The sequence below is a fragment of the Belonocnema kinseyi genome, chromosome 3, assembly GCF_010883055.1.
Source record: "Belonocnema kinseyi isolate 2016_QV_RU_SX_M_011 chromosome 3, B_treatae_v1, whole genome shotgun sequence".
Taxonomy (NCBI): domain Eukaryota; kingdom Metazoa; phylum Arthropoda; class Insecta; order Hymenoptera; family Cynipidae; genus Belonocnema; species Belonocnema kinseyi.
In genome coordinates, this window is record NC_046659.1 from 152,467,678 (window position 1) to 152,487,633 (window position 19,956).

At 31.4% G+C, this 19,956-nt stretch overlaps 1 protein-coding gene across 1 annotated transcript in view; it reads left to right on the forward strand.

The window, feature by feature from the left end:
- The window catches only part of LOC117170069, a 35,007-nt gene extending 16,531 nt beyond the window's left edge, over window positions 1-18,476 (forward strand). Inside the window, exons 2-4 of the mRNA XM_033356591.1 lie at window positions 15,615-15,945; window positions 17,701-18,034; window positions 18,320-18,476. Coding sequence (XP_033212482.1) covers window positions 15,615-15,945; window positions 17,701-18,034; window positions 18,320-18,476 — 822 coding nt within the window. The remainder of the gene's footprint in view (window positions 1-15,614; window positions 15,946-17,700; window positions 18,035-18,319) is intronic.
- Window positions 18,477-19,956: the final 1,480 nt, after the last annotated feature.

Here is a 19,956-nt window from a genome sequence, read left to right on the forward strand (position 1 = left end):
TAAAATAATAAATTAATTTGATTAATTTATAAGGTAGTTTATAGACCATCCCCAATTTAAATTTCAAATTAGGAGTATTAAAATACCTGTATCAAACATAAACTTTTTCTACAACTAGTAGTAAAAATATCCGTTCGTCTCGTCCTTAAGCAAGAATGTCGATTTTGGCAGTACTCTTGAATTTTTCCGATTCGACGACCCCACGTACCGACTTCTATTTACATTATTATTGTTATCATGGACAGAAAGACCAGCAAAACGGAAATAGAAAATTATTCGGCAACGGCAAAGAAGAGCGTGGGGGGGGGGCGGAAAAAATATAAGAAATTCGCATTGCTTTGTCAAGAATACTCAGTGACTGAAACGATATTTGAAGGGTTGCAGTACAGAACTAGATAACAAAAATCGGAATTATTTTAGGAATAAAAATCTCGCTGTCCAGACATGGTGATGCTAGATAAGGATAAAAAAATGTATTTCTAAAAATTATTCTATTTTGAGAAAATGAAACTTTAATTAAAAAAATAGTTAAATCTTGATCCAAAAAGTTTAATTGTTATCAAAATAATTAAGTTTTGAACATAATAGTTGAGTTTTCAACTAAAAAATTAATTTTTAACCAAAGAGTAGAATTTTCAACGATATATTGAATCAAAGCTATGAATATTTTAATCAAAGTGATACATTTTTTGAACCGAAAGGATGTATTTTTACCAAATAAAGATTTTTCAGTGAAGAAAATTCACCGAAGTTAATTGATTTTTCAAAAAAAAATTGACTTTTCAACAACGTGGTTGAATTTTTAACCTACAAAAATGCTATTAAAACTGCTACATAAAAAAAAAGATTTTCAGTCAAAAAAATTAAAATAAGTCAAAAAAAACGAATTGCTACCATATTAGTCCAATTTTCAATCAATGATATGATTTTTCAACTAAAATAATGAATTCAAATGATAAATTTGTAACAAATAACGATTTCTCAGTCAAGAAAAAAAAATTTGATTAAAATTATTAAGCTTTTAAGCCAAAAGCAAAAAACAGCTGTATTTTTAATCACAAAATAAATAAATCTCAAACCAAAAAGATTGTGTCCAAACAAAAAAGACGAATTTGCAACCAAAAAAAGTCAATTTTCAATTAAAGTGATGAATATTCAACTGGTATAGTTAAATTTTCAGTGAAAAAATTTATTTAAAAAAAAATATATAACGATTTCCAACTGAAGAGACAAATTTTCAATCAGTCTTTAAATTGTAGTAAGATTTTAATATTATGGCGATGCAATGTCTTTCTAAGTACTCCACTTGGAAGCCAGCAAGCGACATTCTTCCTCCAGCAATCTTCCTACTTTCGGAAGCACTCCGTAAAGGCACTGTTCGGAATAGCTAACAGCTGCTTCTTTGCGTTTCGTTTTATTCTCTCTACGTCTTAAAATTATTTTCCTTTTAGAAGATAGTTCAATTTGAGAAATAGCCAGAAATCGCATTGAGCCAGGCCGAATTTGTGCAATGTTGGTGCAATTTCTGGCGTTTCACCAAAAATTGCTAAATAAGCTGCGATTAATGGGTAGGTGCATTGTCGTAGTGAAGGAACTAGTCGCCACTTTTTGACAAAGGGGGCTTTTTCAAGGGGTTTTTTTGGGTCGCTGATACCGAATTAGAAGTAAAAATTGCCTTAATCAAAATGGCTGACCCAAAATTTAAAAAATGTACTTATCTTGAAGAACATTGACACATAGTTTATGTTCTCGACAAAAACAATCAATATTCACCCAGGTTCGACAAGGTTTGCCAATTTGAGAGATAACTACACATGGATCTGTTCCATAAATCCCGAATCCATTAGCCGCGCATGTGCATACGTGCAAGGAAAAATAGTAAAGCTTCCACAAGCATGAACGGCTTATCGGCGAATGTAATTTATTGCTACGAGCGGCGGGTACCAGGAATACTTCCTAATTCAATTGTATAGCTCCGTTCAAATTTTACATGATATTAAAATTCAAATTAAAGAATTTTTTAAATGGGGAGTGAACCCCCAAAACCCCTCTTGCATACGCCCCTGGTTACAATCCATACAAAAATAAGTTTCTTTTTTATTTTACAAAGAAAAAAATTATATTGAGAGGTTCCGTAAGCCCCGTGAAGTTTAGCACGTCTTTTCCATAATAAAAACAATACGTTTTTATAAATTCCATTCAAAACCGTCAGTATCAGGTAAATGGAGCTAAAACTAAACGCTTATCTTCATAAATAACCATATAAAATTCATTATAACTCTTTTTTCCAATATCAATATTTTATTGGATTTCAAAATTGTTTGAAAAGGTTTTTGTAAATAATGCTAGAAAGTTGCGGTTTTTTGGTTGAAAATTTCCACGTATTGTCAAATTTTAACGTAGAGTAAGGTGGTAATTAAATTTAACAAACCTAATTGTTTAAACAATTTAGTACTGTTTAGAACTATCTTCTCTTACATAATTGTTATGAAGTTATTGTTTTTTCTGAGAGTCGCAGTTGTTTCCAAATTTTCCAAATTTTTAAAAAAATTTTAGTTACATCGCTTGTGTGGAAAAATCGTGGGGGCCCCCATCAGGGTCCACATGGATTGCCCTCATGCCTTGTAGAATCCATGAGGGCAATCCAGACGTGGTTCCTTAGGGAAACGACATGCTAATCCATAGGGGCCCAACATGGGCTTCCCCCATGGATCCCTCATGGTTGCCACCATAAAAGCCCTCTTGGTTTTTTTTGTTAGTGCTGGCGCCTGTGCTGGCATATCTCTGGGATGATAACTCTATTTCGTACTAGGCTGTCAGTGTTGGGCCAACACTGGATATCGAGTATTTTGTCTGCAGATATTAATAGTCCTGTTTAGAGTGAATACATATATTATATTTTCAAACTTTATATTACAAATGAAATTTCTAACGCTACGGGGTATCGAACCTACATAATCTATCCCAAAATCTATGGCCTAGCAGTCGGGAGTGCTAAACACTGCGCTAAACCGACAAGTTGAAACTCGATGAAAATGCCATCCTCATAAGCTACAGTTCAGAAAAGTTAAAGTAGCAAATTTAAGTTCTCTTTTTATAATCATTCATTATTATATGACGTTTTGTAAGTGAGAAATACACGAACTGTTAACAGGAATATCAATATAATAATGATTAGATAAATTATTTAAATTGATTACCATTTTTCTTCGCGTAATATTTTGTTTTTTCACGTTGTAGACTACTTTAAAACTTTTTACAATGACAAGAAATGTAAATTTTTTTTAGCATTTAAAATTTTGCATAAAAGATGAAACATATAATTTTTTTCTTTAAAAAAAAGCATGGAAAAAGTTGTTTTCGGGACAGATGTATTCATAGTTTTTTAAAAATTTAGAATGCATGAACCATATTTTATACGTATTTTTTATATCCATTTGTTAGGATATGGTATAAATCAATTAAATTAAACAAAAATAATGATGATAAAAAAGAGATATTTCGGGTTTAACTCGTGTAAAAAACTACGAATTGTTTTCCGACGTTTCGTGAACATTGCACTTCACATCTTCGGGGCTGACCTGAAACAGAGGTATCAGGTCATGTTGTTCTTAAGTATACTCTCTAGGATGCCTGTGATTGGCCAGAGCACCCCACCGTGGGAACTGGTCGAACTTGATTGGCCAATCAAGTCTTCTTTTAAAAATCCGGGAGAACGGAAAGCCAAATCGGATTGTTATTATATCCATTGTCCCTATTGATATTATTAGGGTGTTTTAACATTTCGATTGCTTCTCTATGTTTTCTTGACATTTTTTTGTGTGTTTTTGCAATGACTGTTGTTTCATCAAATAAAATGTTATGTCCTGTTTCGATATGATGTTCAGTTAGTGCTGATTGCGTGAAATATTTAAGCCTGACTTTACTCTCATGTTCCTTAATACGTTGGCTCACCGCTCTCCCGGTTTCTCCAATTTAGACTTTGCCACAAGAACAAGGGATTTTATATACACCTGGATCACTGAGGGGTGCCTTTTGATCTTTAGGGTTATTTAGCAGTTGTACTATTTTCTCAGGTGGTTTAAATATAGTTTGGATGTTGTGTTTGTAGAGAATTCCTCCTATTTGTTCTGTGACTCATTGGATGTAGGGTAGAGTGGTGGTAATTTTTCTCTCTCTTTCTTTCGTAGGTTGTGTTGACTTCCTTTTCTGAATGTGTTTTCTTATTGCTTTATCAATTTGTTTGTTTGTGTAATCGTTCGGTATTAGGATGTTTTTAACGTTTTGTAATTCCTTTTGTAAGTTATCTTTATCTATCATAGAGCTCTGTATACAAGGGAGTTAATGACCGATTGTTTTTGAGATGGGTGGTGGTGGGAGGAGGCATGTAGGTATCTATTTGTATACGTAGGTTTTCTGTAAATTTCATGTCCTAATCTTTTACCAGATTTTTTTAAAACTAATACGTCCAAGAATGTCCTTCCACCCGAAAAAGCGAATGACATACGACGTAGGACGGCCAACATTTTACGCCAAGCTCAAGTGGAAAAGGTCAAGTGAAAAAGTTTTCAACTGAAAAAGGACCCCACAAAAACAATAGTCAGTAAAACAAAAACTCTTCTCAAAGACTCTAAACTTGACAGCCAAACAATATCTAACTTAATACCTACTAATCCCATCTCTCCAAGGCTTTCGGGCTCCCAAAAATCCACAAAGAGAACATTCCACTCAGATCGATCGTCAGCGCAATAAACTTACCAACTTACAACCTAGCACGCTTCCTCGCTGCAAAACTAAATCCTTTTACAGGAAACTCCATTACTCACGTCCAAAACTCATTTGACTTTATTAAAAAGATACAACAGATTCACATACACAACCCCAAGACATTATAGTGAGTTTCGGCATAGTATCTCTTTTTACGAAAGTACCAATCTCGGATACAATTTATATTATTAAATCTTTCACAAACTTCCCTTCCGAGCTTTTATCTTGGATAGAACAATGTCTCAATAATACTTACTTCTCGTTAAATAACTAATTCTACGAACAAACCTTAGGGGCAGCAATGGGATCCCCAATCTCACCTGTAGTAGCCAATGTCTTTATCGAACATCTAGAAACTAAAATCTTGAACCAAGCCAAACTTAAACCAGAATTCTGGTTCCGTTCCGTTGATGACACATTTGTCTTCTGGCGACAAGGGCGAGATGAACTAAATAAGTTTTTCGATTTTATCAATCAATTACATCCTAATATCCAGTTCACCATTGAAATAAAACAAAACGGAAATTTGCCTTTCTTGGACGTATTAGTTTACAAAAAATCTGATAAATCATTAGGAGATGAAGCTTACAGAAAACCCACGCATACAAACAGAAACCTACATACCCCCTCCCACCATCAACCATCTCAAAAACAATCGGTCATCAACTCCCTTGTATACAGAGCTGTCTCCATGACATACAAAGATAACTTACAAAATGAATTTCAAAACGATAAACAAATCCTAATACAGAACGATTACACAAGCAAACAAATTGATAAAGCAATAAGAAAACACACTCGAAAAATCAAGTCAACACAACCTACGGAAGAAAGAGAGAGAAAAATGACCACCACCTACCCTACATCCAAGGTGTCACATAACAAACCAGGAGAGCGGTGAGCCAACGTATTGAGGAACATGAGAGTAAAGTCAGGCTAAAACATTTCACGCAATCAGCACTAAACTGAACATCATATCGAAACAAGACATAACATTTTATTTGATGAAACAACAGTCATTGCAAAAACACAACGAATTTCCAAGAAAACAGAGAAGCAATCGAAATCTTAAAACACCTTAATAACATCAATAGGGATAATGGATATAATAACAATCCGATTTGGCTTTCCGTTCTCCCGGATTTTTAAAAAAAGACTTGATTGGCCAATCAAGTTCTACCAGTCCCCACGGTGAGGCGGTCTGGTCAATCAGAGGCATCGTATAGAGTATACCTAAGAACAACATGACCTGATACCTCAGATTCAGGTCAGCCCTGAAGATGTGAACTGCAATGTTCGCGAAACGTCGGCAAACAATTCGTAGTTTTTGACACGAGTCAAACCCGAAATATCTCTTTTTGTCCAAATGAATCATCGTGAAAGCATAAAATCTATTAAAAATAATGAATAGTTGTAGAAAGTTGCGATGATTTTTGAAATTTTCGACTTATTGTCCAATTCCAACATAAAGTAAGGTGATAAATAATTAAATATACCAAATATAATTATTCAAATAATTTATTATTATTTATGAAGATAATCTCTTAGGATGATGCTAAAAAGGTGGATCCTTTTCGTTCTCTACGTTTCGTCTACTATTTAATTAAAATAAGATAATAATTAATTTTAGTTAACAAAAATATATCTATTAAATCATTAATTATTTTCAAAACAGAATTTTGTTTGAATAATGCTAGAAAGTTACTGGTTTTTTCTGAAATTTTTCAATTTTGGTCAACTTTTCACTTAGAGTCAGGTGATAATAATAAAGAATGAAATTTAACAAAAAAATATTTTTGTCTTATCGTTCTTTAATATATTTTGTATATATTTATTTTGCGTTATTATATTTCATATTATTTTTATAAATAATTATTTGATTATATATTTTATTTTATTATACAATTATTATCTTCTCCTAGATAAATGCTAGGAAGTTTCCATTTTTCTACAAATTTTTAACTTGCTTTAAACCCTTCAGTTCGAGCGAGGTAATAATGAATTCAATTTAACAGCAATTATTTGTACAAATTATAATTGTTTATGTTCTCTTACAGTATTGCTAGATAGTTGTGGTTTTTTCTGAAATTTTTTACTATTTGTCCATTTTTCACTTAGTTATCTAATATTTGATGCAAGTTAACAAACATTATTTTTCATAACTATCTCTTTCTTTTTTGTAGATATATTTTTCTGAATTTAAAGAGATATTTTTAAAACTGAAATGTTTTAATCAATTAATTATCCGATTTAACTATTACTAAATTCTGTAAAAGTATATTATTATCGATGACAACATATTTTCTCTAGTGAATGGGGGGGCGTGATATTAAGATATGTGCAATTCCAATTTTTTTTTCATTTTACAATAAGCTTTGTATTGTAATTCAAAACAAAATTTTTCATAAAAAATTATCTAAAATATGTTCAATCCACAGAAATATTTTGAATTCCCTTGAGATTGCTTAAAGCTCTTTAGAATTCCTTAAAATGCCTTCAAATGATTGAAATTATATAATATTCATAATTATTATCATAATAACATTTATCTAGTGTTTAAAACAAAATAATTTGAACCTCAGAAAGTTCGACAAATTGTATAGTTGTAGTTCATATTTTCTTTTCTGGTTACTGTTATATATTTTTGTTACATTATAAAGGTTTCTCTTAAGATTCCCCCTCATTTTTTTCTATTTGACACTGTACGATTCGGCTTAAGCGATCTCGTTGTATTTTCCGATTTCTCTCGAAAAGCTATATTTTATTCTGATACACTTTTCCGCTCCATTTCCCGATGTGTACGTTGTACCTACATGTGTACACTTTATTCCAAGCGGGACGGAAAAGTATTCCGCGAAAGTGATAGAACAGTGGTAATACTAGAGATTCTATCTGAGATAAGTGGTGTAACAAAATATCTCGAAAATCTCGCCATTCTGGTTGTGAAGACCTAATTGATTTTTAATTTCCTAAAGTACACTGTTAAAAATATTTGGAATTCTACAACACATCTACCAGGATTCTACAATACGAACGTAAGGTAAAATTGCAACCATGCACAGAAATTGTAATCTTCAATTGAGGAAATTGCAAATCACTATATCAAAAAATCCGAATACCTCCGATAATTTCCCGAGGTTAGCCGAATCCACCAATTGTACCTCATAGCCGATCGCTCACGATGTGAATCGGAGAACTTCGTGTTTCCCGCTAAACTGGTCAAGATTCACGTATGTCACGTGTTTTCCAACGTTCTGTTTTTAAGGCAAGAGTGGTAATAATTGGCTAAAGTATACATTTTTTTGTGATTTACGACTTACAAATTATAAAAATTATTAGTTGAAAATTTCAAGGATTTTACCACTCAGGTTTTAAGCATCAGGAACGAACGAAATTGCAATACATGTACTGTAAGTGTTGTAAATCGTGAAGTCAATGTCCAGCATTCCAATACATGTATTAGAGGGTTTGTAAGACGAAAATTGTACACAAGGAAATTACGAAGTTAATGGAATTCAAGGAATGCAAGGAGTTCACCGAATGCAAGGAATTCATGGAATTCACGAAATTAATTAAATTCAAAACATTCATAACATTCATGGAATTCACAGAATTAATGGAAATGAAGGAATTAATGAAGTTTACAGAAGTCACGAAATTTGCATAATTTATTAAATTCAAGAAGCTCACGATATTTATGGAATTCACGGAATTTATCAAATTTAAGGAATTTATGGAGTTCAAGGAATTTACGAAATTACTGGAAAGCAAGGTATCATAGAAATTCATAAAAATCACGGAATTAGTGGAATTCATAGAATTAAAGGAAATCGAGAAATTTATGGTATTCATGAAATTCACGGAATTAATGGAATTCAAGATATTCAAGGTATTCAAGGAATTCGTGGAATTCCAGAAATTTGCGACATTCATAGAATTCATTGGATTCGCGGAATTCATGGAATTTAATGAATTGAAAGACTTTGTGGAATTTATTGAATTAAAGGAATTCCTGGAATTAACTGAAATGAAGGAATTCACGGAATTAATCGAATTTATGTAATTTACGGAATTCATGGAATTTACGGAATTCGCGGTATATGCTTAATTTATGTTACTCGCGAAATTCACAGAATATCTTCATTTACGGAATTCACCAAATTCACGGAGTTCATGGAATTTAGGGAATCCACGAAATTGAAAGAATTTGCAGGATTGACTGTAATCACAGAAATCACGGAACTCAAGGAAGTACGGAATTTATAGAACACCTGGAATTTCCGGAATTCATGCAATTCGCGGGATTCACGCAACTTAAGAAATCAACGGAAATCGCTGAATTCTTAGAAATAAAAGAATTTTTGTATTTCATGTAACACGCGGAATTTACGTAATTCGTGCAATTTTTCAGAATTCCAGATATTCAAGGAATTTACGGCGTTAATGGAATTCACAGAATTAATGGAATTCAAAAAATTAATGAAATTCAAGGAATTCGTGGAACTCTATGAATTCCACACATTTCGTGAATTCCGTGATTTGCTTGAATTTCAATAACTCATTAAATCTTATGAATTCCTTAAATTTTGTAAATTCTATGAATTCCACTATATACTCGAATCTCACGGCTCAGATAAATTACGTGAATTTCATGAATTCTATGAATTTCATGAATTCCTTGAAATCCATGAATTCCATGTACTCCATGAATTCCTTGATTTTTGTAAATTATTCTGATTCCATGAATTCCTTCAATTCATAAATTGCGTGAATTCCTCAAATTCAATGAATTGTGTGAATATCGTGAATTCCTTGTATTCCGTGTATAGCGTGAATTCCTCGAATTCCGTGAGTTCCGTGGATTTCACTAATTCCATGAATTCTATGATTTTTTTATGAATTTCATGGAATCAGCGAATTTCGGGCGTTATATGAATTTAGTGAATTCCTAAAGAACAGTTTTGGCTCTACCAGAAAAATACATGTAAGGTAGCATACCAATGCCAGCATTTGGAAACTACAACATAGTGTATTGCAGCGTCACCTTACGTTTCGGAAATAAACTTCCAATACATGTCGTGGAAGTCATAGAAGCAATTCTAATTTTTAAATAAAAATTAAAAATTAAATAAAATGATTGACAAACAAATTTAACGTATCTCAAAATGCTCAAGGCCTTAATGTTTGACCGGCTGTTACAAGGTAGTTTAATTTCTTACATATAGCTCTGACGTTCATCGCGTGGCGTCTGCTGCGATTGGTGAGCATGCGCCTACCAATCAACGCTAGCCAGAAAGTTTACGAGTGGGTACCACTTCCTTCCGAGTATTTCCATGCAAAGAGTTCCGCTCCAACGGCTCCTACTTTAGTTTAACTGTGAAGAAAGTAGTAATGTTTTAATTTTAAAAAATTAAGTTCCTAATAAAAGAGATTAATTTTCAAACCAAATACACATATTTTCAACAAGATTTGAATATTCAAACAAAGACTATTTTCAAGTCAATAAGGAGAAAAACTGTCCCAAAATTCTTTAATTTTCTAGCCAAAAAGATCATTTATCGAAAAAACAGTTAATCTTTGAACCCGAAAATATTATTTTCCAACAAACAGTTGAACGTTCATCCAAAAATGATAGCTAATTAACCAAACTCTTAGATTTTCAACAAAATAATTAAATGTTCATTCTAAAAAAAAGTTTTGAACAAATAGTTGAATTTTTAATTGAAAAAGAATAGTTGAATTTTTAGTTAAAAATATTCATTTTCAACCAAAAAACTATTTAAGAAAATCATAAAATTTCCCAACAAAGCGAGGGGCTATTCACTTCGAAGTCCGTTGAAGTCAACGTAACGTTATTTCAGCAATATCGTGCGACTTCAGCCGTACTTTCATGACTTCGTTTGACTCTATTTCTTGGATTCGTTAGTTTCTGACTTCGATGAATTCAAGCGATGACTATCGACTTCGTGCTGACTTCATGACTCGGTTTGACTCGATGCGTACTATGCATTGCAGCGTCGTGAAGCCCCTTTCAACTATGTGTATGCCACTCAATCCCGATGTCTATCGAGTTAGCGCAATAACTTTAGACAATTTCACCAATGTCCTATTTGTATTTTGCTGCTGATTATTTGTGTAAAACATAATGTTCACATTCTTTTTTTATTCTCTCTGGAATGGAAGCTTCTAATGTGTCCCCTAAGGGTTTACATTTTTCTTACACCTTCTCTATTCCTTTACACACCCTCCACACACTTACTTGGTGGTCGAAGGAGGACCTACAGTTTAAGGTGGGTTCCGAACCACCAAACATTCTTTTTTTTTATTATTAAAGATTAAATGTCTTAATAACTTGAAATCAAATTAGCAACGCAACAATGTCAATAATAACGACATCAAAGAGCTAAATGGTTGAGAGTTGTCTGCTTTAAAGCCGACAATTAGTTAAAACACAAAATTTTCCGCATTTTTTTATAAAATATTTTCAGGTTTCTTTATATGGATGTCTTATGATCTTGATGTAAAGTAAGCAAAACATAATATTTTAATTAATTTAAAAAGTGCCGAAATGTTTTTTTACAAAAAAAAAACATGAGAACCAAATAAATTTCAAATTACTGATACAATAAATTTGCATTTTTTAAATTTTATTTCGCTAACTTGAGGGGCATTTAATAAAATACTAATGCACCCAAGTGGGAAATTTCAAACGAAGACTTTGTCAGACTCTTTACTTGGGGTGATTGCTACACATATTGATCAGCAAACTGGGTCGGAGCAGTGTTGCAGAACGAGTGTGTTGTTTAAATGAATAACACGATAATTCTAGATCAATCAAAAAAATAATAATAATAATAATAATAGAAAAGAATAAACACCATTAAAAATCAGCAGGTTTAATTTTAAGGCTATTTAGTGTTAGAAATGAAATTTGATTGATTTTCGGCTATTTTACACCCACTGAGTACGATTTTCAAATAAATTTATATGGAACCATAATAATTCAATACAACAGTCTTGTTTTACATATATTCATATATATATAAGACGTAATGTACATCTTGGCCATTAAATCTTTTTCTAACAAAAAATTATCGCTTAATCGAGAAAAAGCGGAAGACCTACAATACATAATCTAAAGATGCATTATTTTTAAATTGTATTTTTAACATCGCTTTTTTCCACAATAAAATATTTATTTCCCAACGAAAATAAGCGAGGTAACCAGAAAATACATTATTAGTGAAATTTATTGGCTATTTATTCATTTTTTTATTCAGAAATAATTGTTAATAAGCATTAATAAAAAGTCATTAAATATTGTTTATATTGGAGAATTCTATATTTTATTTCTCACTTGGTTTTTTCTTGAAAAAAATTTAAAGCACTGTTTAAATCTCTTTAATTCTACTAAATAATTCTTGAATTCACTCGATATTATTTATTTTTTCATTTTTTAATCTTGTTCTTCTCAAATTGACACATTTTGCTTATAAATGTTCTACACTCTTTTTCAAAAATTTATAAAATCGTTTATTAAACTTTTAAACCGTCTAATCTCTTAAAATTGTGCAAATTTTTTAATATTTTTAAATAATCACTAAAAATTAATTATTCGAAATAAAAAATTATTTAAATTTTTCCTAGGATCCTAAACAGAATTTTTTCATTTTTGTGAAATCTTAAAAAACTACAAGAATTTTTTGCACATTTTTCAAACCTAACAAAATTCTTTTAAAAATCTTTATAAGTTTTAATTATTTTTAATAGTTTCACAACTTTTGAATCCCTGTTAAGCCTACTTACATTTTTTTTTTGAATTATATAATATCGCAAAATTTTGCTTCAAAACCTTTTATACTTCTTTTTTAAAATTGTATGAAATAATTAAAAATGCCTTGTAATCTCTTTCAATTTTCTCTAAGAATTCACTACAAAACAATCATTGAAAATTTCCCCATGAATCTAAAGAACATTTTTTGAAATTCTCTTGACACCCTGCAAAATTCAGTTTACCTAAGAATTTTTTAAATCCTGAAAAATTTGTTTAAAAAATTTTTAAAGTCTTCCATATTCTTTTTCCACACATTTTGAAATCTTTAAAACTTAAATTTATTCTTTGAAAATAAAACCTAAACCACTTAAAGTTTTTCCAGAAATCTGAAAAAATTTAATCTCCACAAATCTTTCATAATTATTAAAAAGCTTCTAATTTTTTTCGAATTCTTAAAAATAATTTTTTGCCGATAATTTAATTTTTCTCATCTACTTAGAAATGTAAGAAAGTTTACAAGTTTTCGCTGGTAGCGAAATATTAAAAACATAATTATTTTGCATTATTAAATAATAATTTACAATTTAAAGTTTCTCTTCTATGAATAATATTACGTAATATGTGAACGCTTCCAATCTTTAATCCTGAATATTTTGACTTTAAAAGTCCCGCGTTTAAAAAAATGAGCGAAGAATTTCCAAGAAAGAAACGAGCGCGAAGCATTGGACACGGGCTAGCAGTCTCTTGCAGTGCAAACTTTGAAATAGGACTGGTTTCAGAGATATGTCTTCCAGTATACGCGGGAAAAAATTATTCTTTCAAACCTTCCGCCATTTAATTTTTGTTTAGAAATTTATTTCGGGGTCGTCCAAAAAATAATTTAAGAAGACTAAGGGGTTTAAAGAAGGGATTTGATTTTCAACCAAGTAGTTGAATTTTCAATAAAAACAAATAAATGCTCAACAAAAAATTTAATACAGTCGTATCTGGATTTAATGTTTCTGAAAATTGACGCCGTGTCGCGGGATTGATAGGAGCAGCTGCGGGGGCGTGTGGTGTTCACTCAGGCGTGACGATTCAAAGAAAGAAACAAGAGAAAGACAAAATAGTCCCGCGACTCTGGATTTATGGCCACCGTCAGCCCCAAAACCGACACTAAATCCAGATTTTACTGTAATCGATAATATTTTAACTAACAAATTATTTTCATTTTAACTACAAAATAGTTAAATTAAATAAAAAAGACTAAGTTTTAACAAGAGTTGAATTTCAGAACAATAAATATTTTGCAGTCAATATAAAAAAACATTTTAATAATAATCTTGAATTTCCAAGTCAAAAGAAGAGAATTCTACAAAATATCTAAAGTTTTAATGAAATAATGTAATTTTCAATTAACAGTTGAATTTAAAACGAGGAAGATTAATTTTCTACTAAAAAATTCTAATTCTTAACCAAATACGTATATTTTTATCTAAATAGTTGAATTTTCAACCAAGAATATTAATTTTCTACCAAAAATACGAATTTTTAACAAATTACAGCAATTTTCTACGAAACAGTTTATTTTTTAATGGAAAAATATTACCTTTTAACTTACAATTAAATAGCTTTATTTTCATTTTTTTTCAATGATACAAAAATGTTGAATTTTTAAGACAAAAATACGAATTTTTGTTCATATCAATTAAATTTTTAGCAAAAAAGTTCATTTTCAATCAAACAGTTCAATGTTCAACCAAATATTAAAATTTTCTGTTAAAATTTTTTATTTCTAACAAAGGCTAATTATGGACCTTTCAAAAATAGAATTTTTAAAGAAGAACATTAATTCTCAAAAAAATGTAATAGTTGATATTAAAATACAAAATTATTAACAAATTAGATAAATTTTCCACCAAAAAAATGAATTTCGACCGAATGGTTGAATTTTGCGGGTTAAATTTTTCACTAAATATATAAATTTCAGTTATAAAATTTCATTTGATCAAAAAATAAAAGAATTTTACCAAAATTAGTTTAGTTTTAACCATAGAGATAAATTACCAACGAAAATTATTAACTTCCAAAACAAAGAATGTCAACAAAGAACATTAATTCTTTACAAAAAATACAATAATTATTATTTAAACTAAAAAATATTTATATATAAAATCGAAAACAGTTAAATTTAACCACAAAAGATTATGTTCTTTCCAAAGATTTAATTATTTTTATTCTTAATCTTATTTTTTACGATTAAAAAAAACCTTACCGTCATGTCTAAAAATAATTGATAATAAAGCCACAGATTGCAAAAAAAAGAAACATTTTTTTGGATGTTATTTTTTACGAATCCAGAAAATAGGCGTTCTGTCAAGAAATAATAATTAACAAATTTGTTAGATTATTTTTATGGGCTTACAACATTTTTCATTAATTCTTTTTCGTGCCTTGCGTTCTTTTTCAAAATATTAATTATTTTATATCTTTAATGTTGTATTTTACAAAAAAAAATGATAATTGCACGTCTTGTCAAAAAGTAAATAATAAAAAATTTGTAGATATTTTTTGGGCGCACAATGTTTTTCGATTTACTTTCTTTCCTTGACTTTTTTTCGTATCCTGCGTTTTTTGGCCCAAAATGTTCTTTTTAGTTGTTTTTTTTAATTATATAAATGCTATAAATCTATTTATTTTTTTTATCAAAAAACTCATTCAAAAAATTGTTCGTTTTTTTAGTACTATAAATAGCCGTACACAGAATTTGAAGAATCTGAAAAAATTGGTCTCCAAAATGTTGAAAATGCTCTAATTTTTGGAATTTTTTGCAAAATAGCCGGATAACGAACTTGAGATTAAGCTTAGGAGAATCAAAAAGTATATGAAAGACCAATCCTAAGAATTAAAGAAAAATTGCTAGTAACGGTAACTGAGAGAATTTCTTTTCAAATAGCATGTATTTGGTCACTTCTTAAAAATAAAAATGCTGAGTTCTTTTGGCGTTTGTTGAAGGCTATTTTGAACAAGGGCTTTTATCTTGCAAAATTGTTCAACAATTTCCTTAAATTATTTTTATTTATTTTTTTTTTAGATTTGGCGATTATGCGGTGGCTGTGGTGCTGGTAGTTTTGCTGCTGGTAGATGCGGTGTTGGTAAATTTGGTACTGATGGATGTGGTCCTGGTAGATTTGGTGTTGGCAGATGTGCTGATGGTGGTTGTGCTGCTTGTAGATGCGGTGCTGGTGGATTTACTTCTGGTAGATGTGGTGCTGGTTTATGTAGTGCTGATGGTTGTGCTGCTGGTAGATATAGTGCTAATGGTTGTGCTGCTGGTAGATGTTATGCTGGTGGACGTGGTCCTGGTGGATGTGGTCCTGTTGGATGCTGTGCTTGTGTCTGCACTGCTCGTGGATCTGGTGCTGGTTGATTTGGTACTTGCAGCCGTGGTGCAGGTACATTACGACGCAGAGAAGCCTCCAATTCATCACTCATATTTTCCAAAGTAATTCTATCTTCAGGGTGAGTATGATCTATTGCAATATATCCATCCACATCTGTAATATCAATGCGATTGTCATGTGGGAATCGTATGAGATTTCGTGATTGAGGATGATTATTTCGTGCTGCTGAACGTGGATTCAAAGGGAAATACACCTGGTCTATCGCTCCTAATCGTGGTCGGGGACGAACATTATTATTTTCTTCATTATTCATTTGCACAGTTAATTCTGTAAGAAAAAAAATTTATATTTTTGATGTTCTTGCAGACAAGAAATTTCACATTTTCAAAATGTACTTAACAGAAACATTAGCTGTATAATTATTTTCCGTTCGTTAAAAGTTTAGTTCTAATTGTAAGATAACTCTACATTAACTTGTAGAAAGCTTAAAAAAGATATTGAAATAGATTTTTCTGTGTTTGCAAAAGTTGTTTAAAATTTTGTGAATGATCTAGTTTGTAAAATTTTGTAAGGATGCGTCTGTTTAACAAACTTGTCCTAACACATACATGCACACATTTCATTCAGGTAGAGACATAGCAATTCAAATTAAACCTGGTAAAAAACCAAATACAGTTTATGTTAAACTTATGATAATTTTAATCATAATACTTATTACCAATATGCATGGTAATATTTTCTATTACAAACATTTATTCAAAACACATTAATCTATGGACATCATACCCCATATTTCGTACCATTTATTCTAGAAAAAATTTGTCTTCGAGAAAATAAATTGTCAAGATAAAAAATATTCTGTAGAAAAATTTGACATATATTGAATTACTTCGTCATGTTAAACTTACGAATGGAATTGAGAATAACCACTAATGTAAAGATGAGAACACCAATAACGGATTTCATTTGTTTTTTGAAGATTTCATCAACGATACTGAACGAAAATCGTTGACTGAAAAATTAATGGGCAAATTTTGGGACTATATATAGTAAATATCATCCGATTACGCAGCTTCATCATTATTCTTTATAAATATAAGAATAGATCAAAAGAATGATAATTTTCAGCGTCTCTTCAATAAATATCAGGCTGGTAATATGAGTGTGATAAATAAACCCACCACAAGTTGTAAAAACAAGATTACATGTAAGTGTTTCAATTACAATTAAAAGTTATAATATTTAATTTTTCTAAACAATTATGCAAAATACCAACGTCGCTTTATACGTTTAAAAATGATTTAAGCTAATTAAAAATCTATTTCTTAATAATAAAAATTTTAGTTGAATAGAGGGTATGAAACATGATCAAATATGGAACTAAAACTTGTATATGGATATACAACTTTTAGGAGTAGTATACCTAGGGGAGTTCGAGGACACTACTACGTATTTTCAGCTGATATCATGAGATCATGATATCGATACCAATTCTTTTAAATAGTATTTAGTGTAAAAAAAATTGTACAGGATTTTCGTCGCAGATAAAAATGATTCTAGTAACTATTTCATCAAAATCCTCAACTGTATGGTTAGTTTCTCGCTATCAATCTCCTTCCTAAGGGTGGCAATGAACAGCGAGAATCTGAAAGTCGAAATAACACAGAATAGAATTGCAAATAGTTTTCGTGCGGGTTGAATATCATTTCGAAAACCATTTCCACCGAATTTTCTAGAAAATATCAGTTGTAATTATGATTTTTGTCTGAATTCTAGAAAGTCAAGTTCTAGAAGTTTCAAGAAGTGTCAAGTGTCAAGTTCTAGAAGTTTTAAGAAAAAGACAGAAGATTGATGATATAAGTGAGAAAGTGAAGTGGATTGTTGTTGAAAGAGCATTCACGTGCCGAATAAAAACATGTATTGTGGCCAATCGTGTTCAAAAGGACATTCTTGCCTTCCTCAACGTAGCAGCAGTTTTATTTTTAGTAGAGGTTGGTGAGACGTTGCCTGAGCGTAATGCTCTCAAAATTAACACACAGCTCATCGCTCATGATCTCAAGACTGGTCGAAATAAGCCAGAAGAGAAAATTTTTAATCACAGAACAAAGAAGTTAATATCACTACTTACTTGAAATCATGGTGTACCAATTATGTCATACACCCGGACACATATGACAATGAATGTTTTAAGTGGACTATATTGTCAGCAATGCATCCAGTTAATAATTATCATTATAAATCTGATCGAGCATCCAGCTATCCACAGTACAGAGAAGAACTAAATTTTTCCGGTATTTAGTTTCCTATCGTACTGAAAGATGTGTCTAAATTCGACAAACAAAATAATATTTCGGCAAATCTGTATGGCCTAATCAAGAAAAATCAAAAACTCCAGTCGTCTTCTTCACCTGATTTCACTCAAGAAAGACCAGCACGTAAACCTTCTCCGTCTTAAAGAAGAGGACTATTACATCCTCGAGGATAGCAGTGATAAAGAAGATATCAATGAGCACAATATGAGACAGTTATCTTTGAACTTTCACGACGTTTGAATAAAAGATCTTTCACGTTTAGTTAGCAACAAACTGTCTAAGAAATATGGAAGAAAATACATCTGTGATCGCTGCTTGCACTACTATTGTAGTATGGACAAGCTAGATTAACACACTGAAGACTGCAAGAAGATGAATGACTGAAAAGTATTCCTACCAAAACCAAGTCAGAACATCATTGAATTTAAAAACTTCAAATACAAGGAAAGCGTACCTATTATCATTTACGCCGCCTGTGAATCCCTTCTTTTCAACCCGGCTGAGGACAACGATCCACTGTCCTTCTACAAGTGTCGTCTGGAGAATCTGGAACCGGCAAAGTGGTTTGCACTCGAATTGTTGGAGATTATCAACAATTAAGGAAATATACTCAACACGCCAATGTCCATGAAACCACTAACAACAGAACAAATGGAAGACTTCGTAGAAGCCACAGTGTCTCACATCTGTAAAACACCGCTACTTCCACTAATGAAGAAGGTTCGAGATTACTTTCATCTCACTGGTATATATCGTAGCCCCGCGCATGAACACTGCAACCTTACTTATCAGGATGCAAAGAACATACCTGTTGTGTTTCATAACCTTAAAGAAAACAAAATTGTTAATTCGGTATTTTCTGATGTTGAACCTGAAAAATTTCAACTCCTCACGAGGAAAGGTGTTCCTCCCTATGAATACCTGGGCTCGTTGGAGAAGCCTTAGGAAAGTCAATTACCAGACAAAGCAAAATTTTACAGTACGCTAAATGATTCCTCAATTTCCGATCAACTTTAGGTGATTACTTAAAAATTTACCAGAAAGTAAATTTGTACTAGCCACCCGAGTTTCATGGTCAGCACAATGATATGCCGTTCTATCCAAAACACTCGACACCACCGGGATCAAGCCAGGAGCAGCTTCCAACTACCATCCTGCCGAAGCAAAATATGTTCTCCATTACCAGGCTCTTGAATATGCTTTCGCTTACGGATTGGTTTTACTTAAAATTCGCAGAGTTTTTAAATTTAACCAGGGAACACAGCTCAAAAGTTATATTGATTTGAATACAACATTGAGAACAACCGCAAAAATGATTTTGCGAAGAACCTATTCAAATTGATGAACAATGCAGTGTACGGAAAAACGATGGAGAACGTACAAAAACAAGTAAATATTTAAACTTGTGACAAAGTGGAAGAGTAGGTATGGAGCAGAAGCCCTCATATCTAAACCAAATTACCATAGTCGTGCAATTTTCGGGGAAAATCTTGTAGCAATAGAGTTAAGAAAAGTAGAAGTCTTGTTCAATAAACCCATCTATATGGGGCTTACGGTGCTGAACGTGTCCAAAGTCCTCATCTATGACTTCCATTTTTATTACATGCGCAAAAAGTACAGAAACGATTGTAAACTATTGTACACCGACACAGATAGTTTGATCTATAAAATAAAATATAACGACATATATGCTGACATGAGACCAAAGACTTTTTGAAAA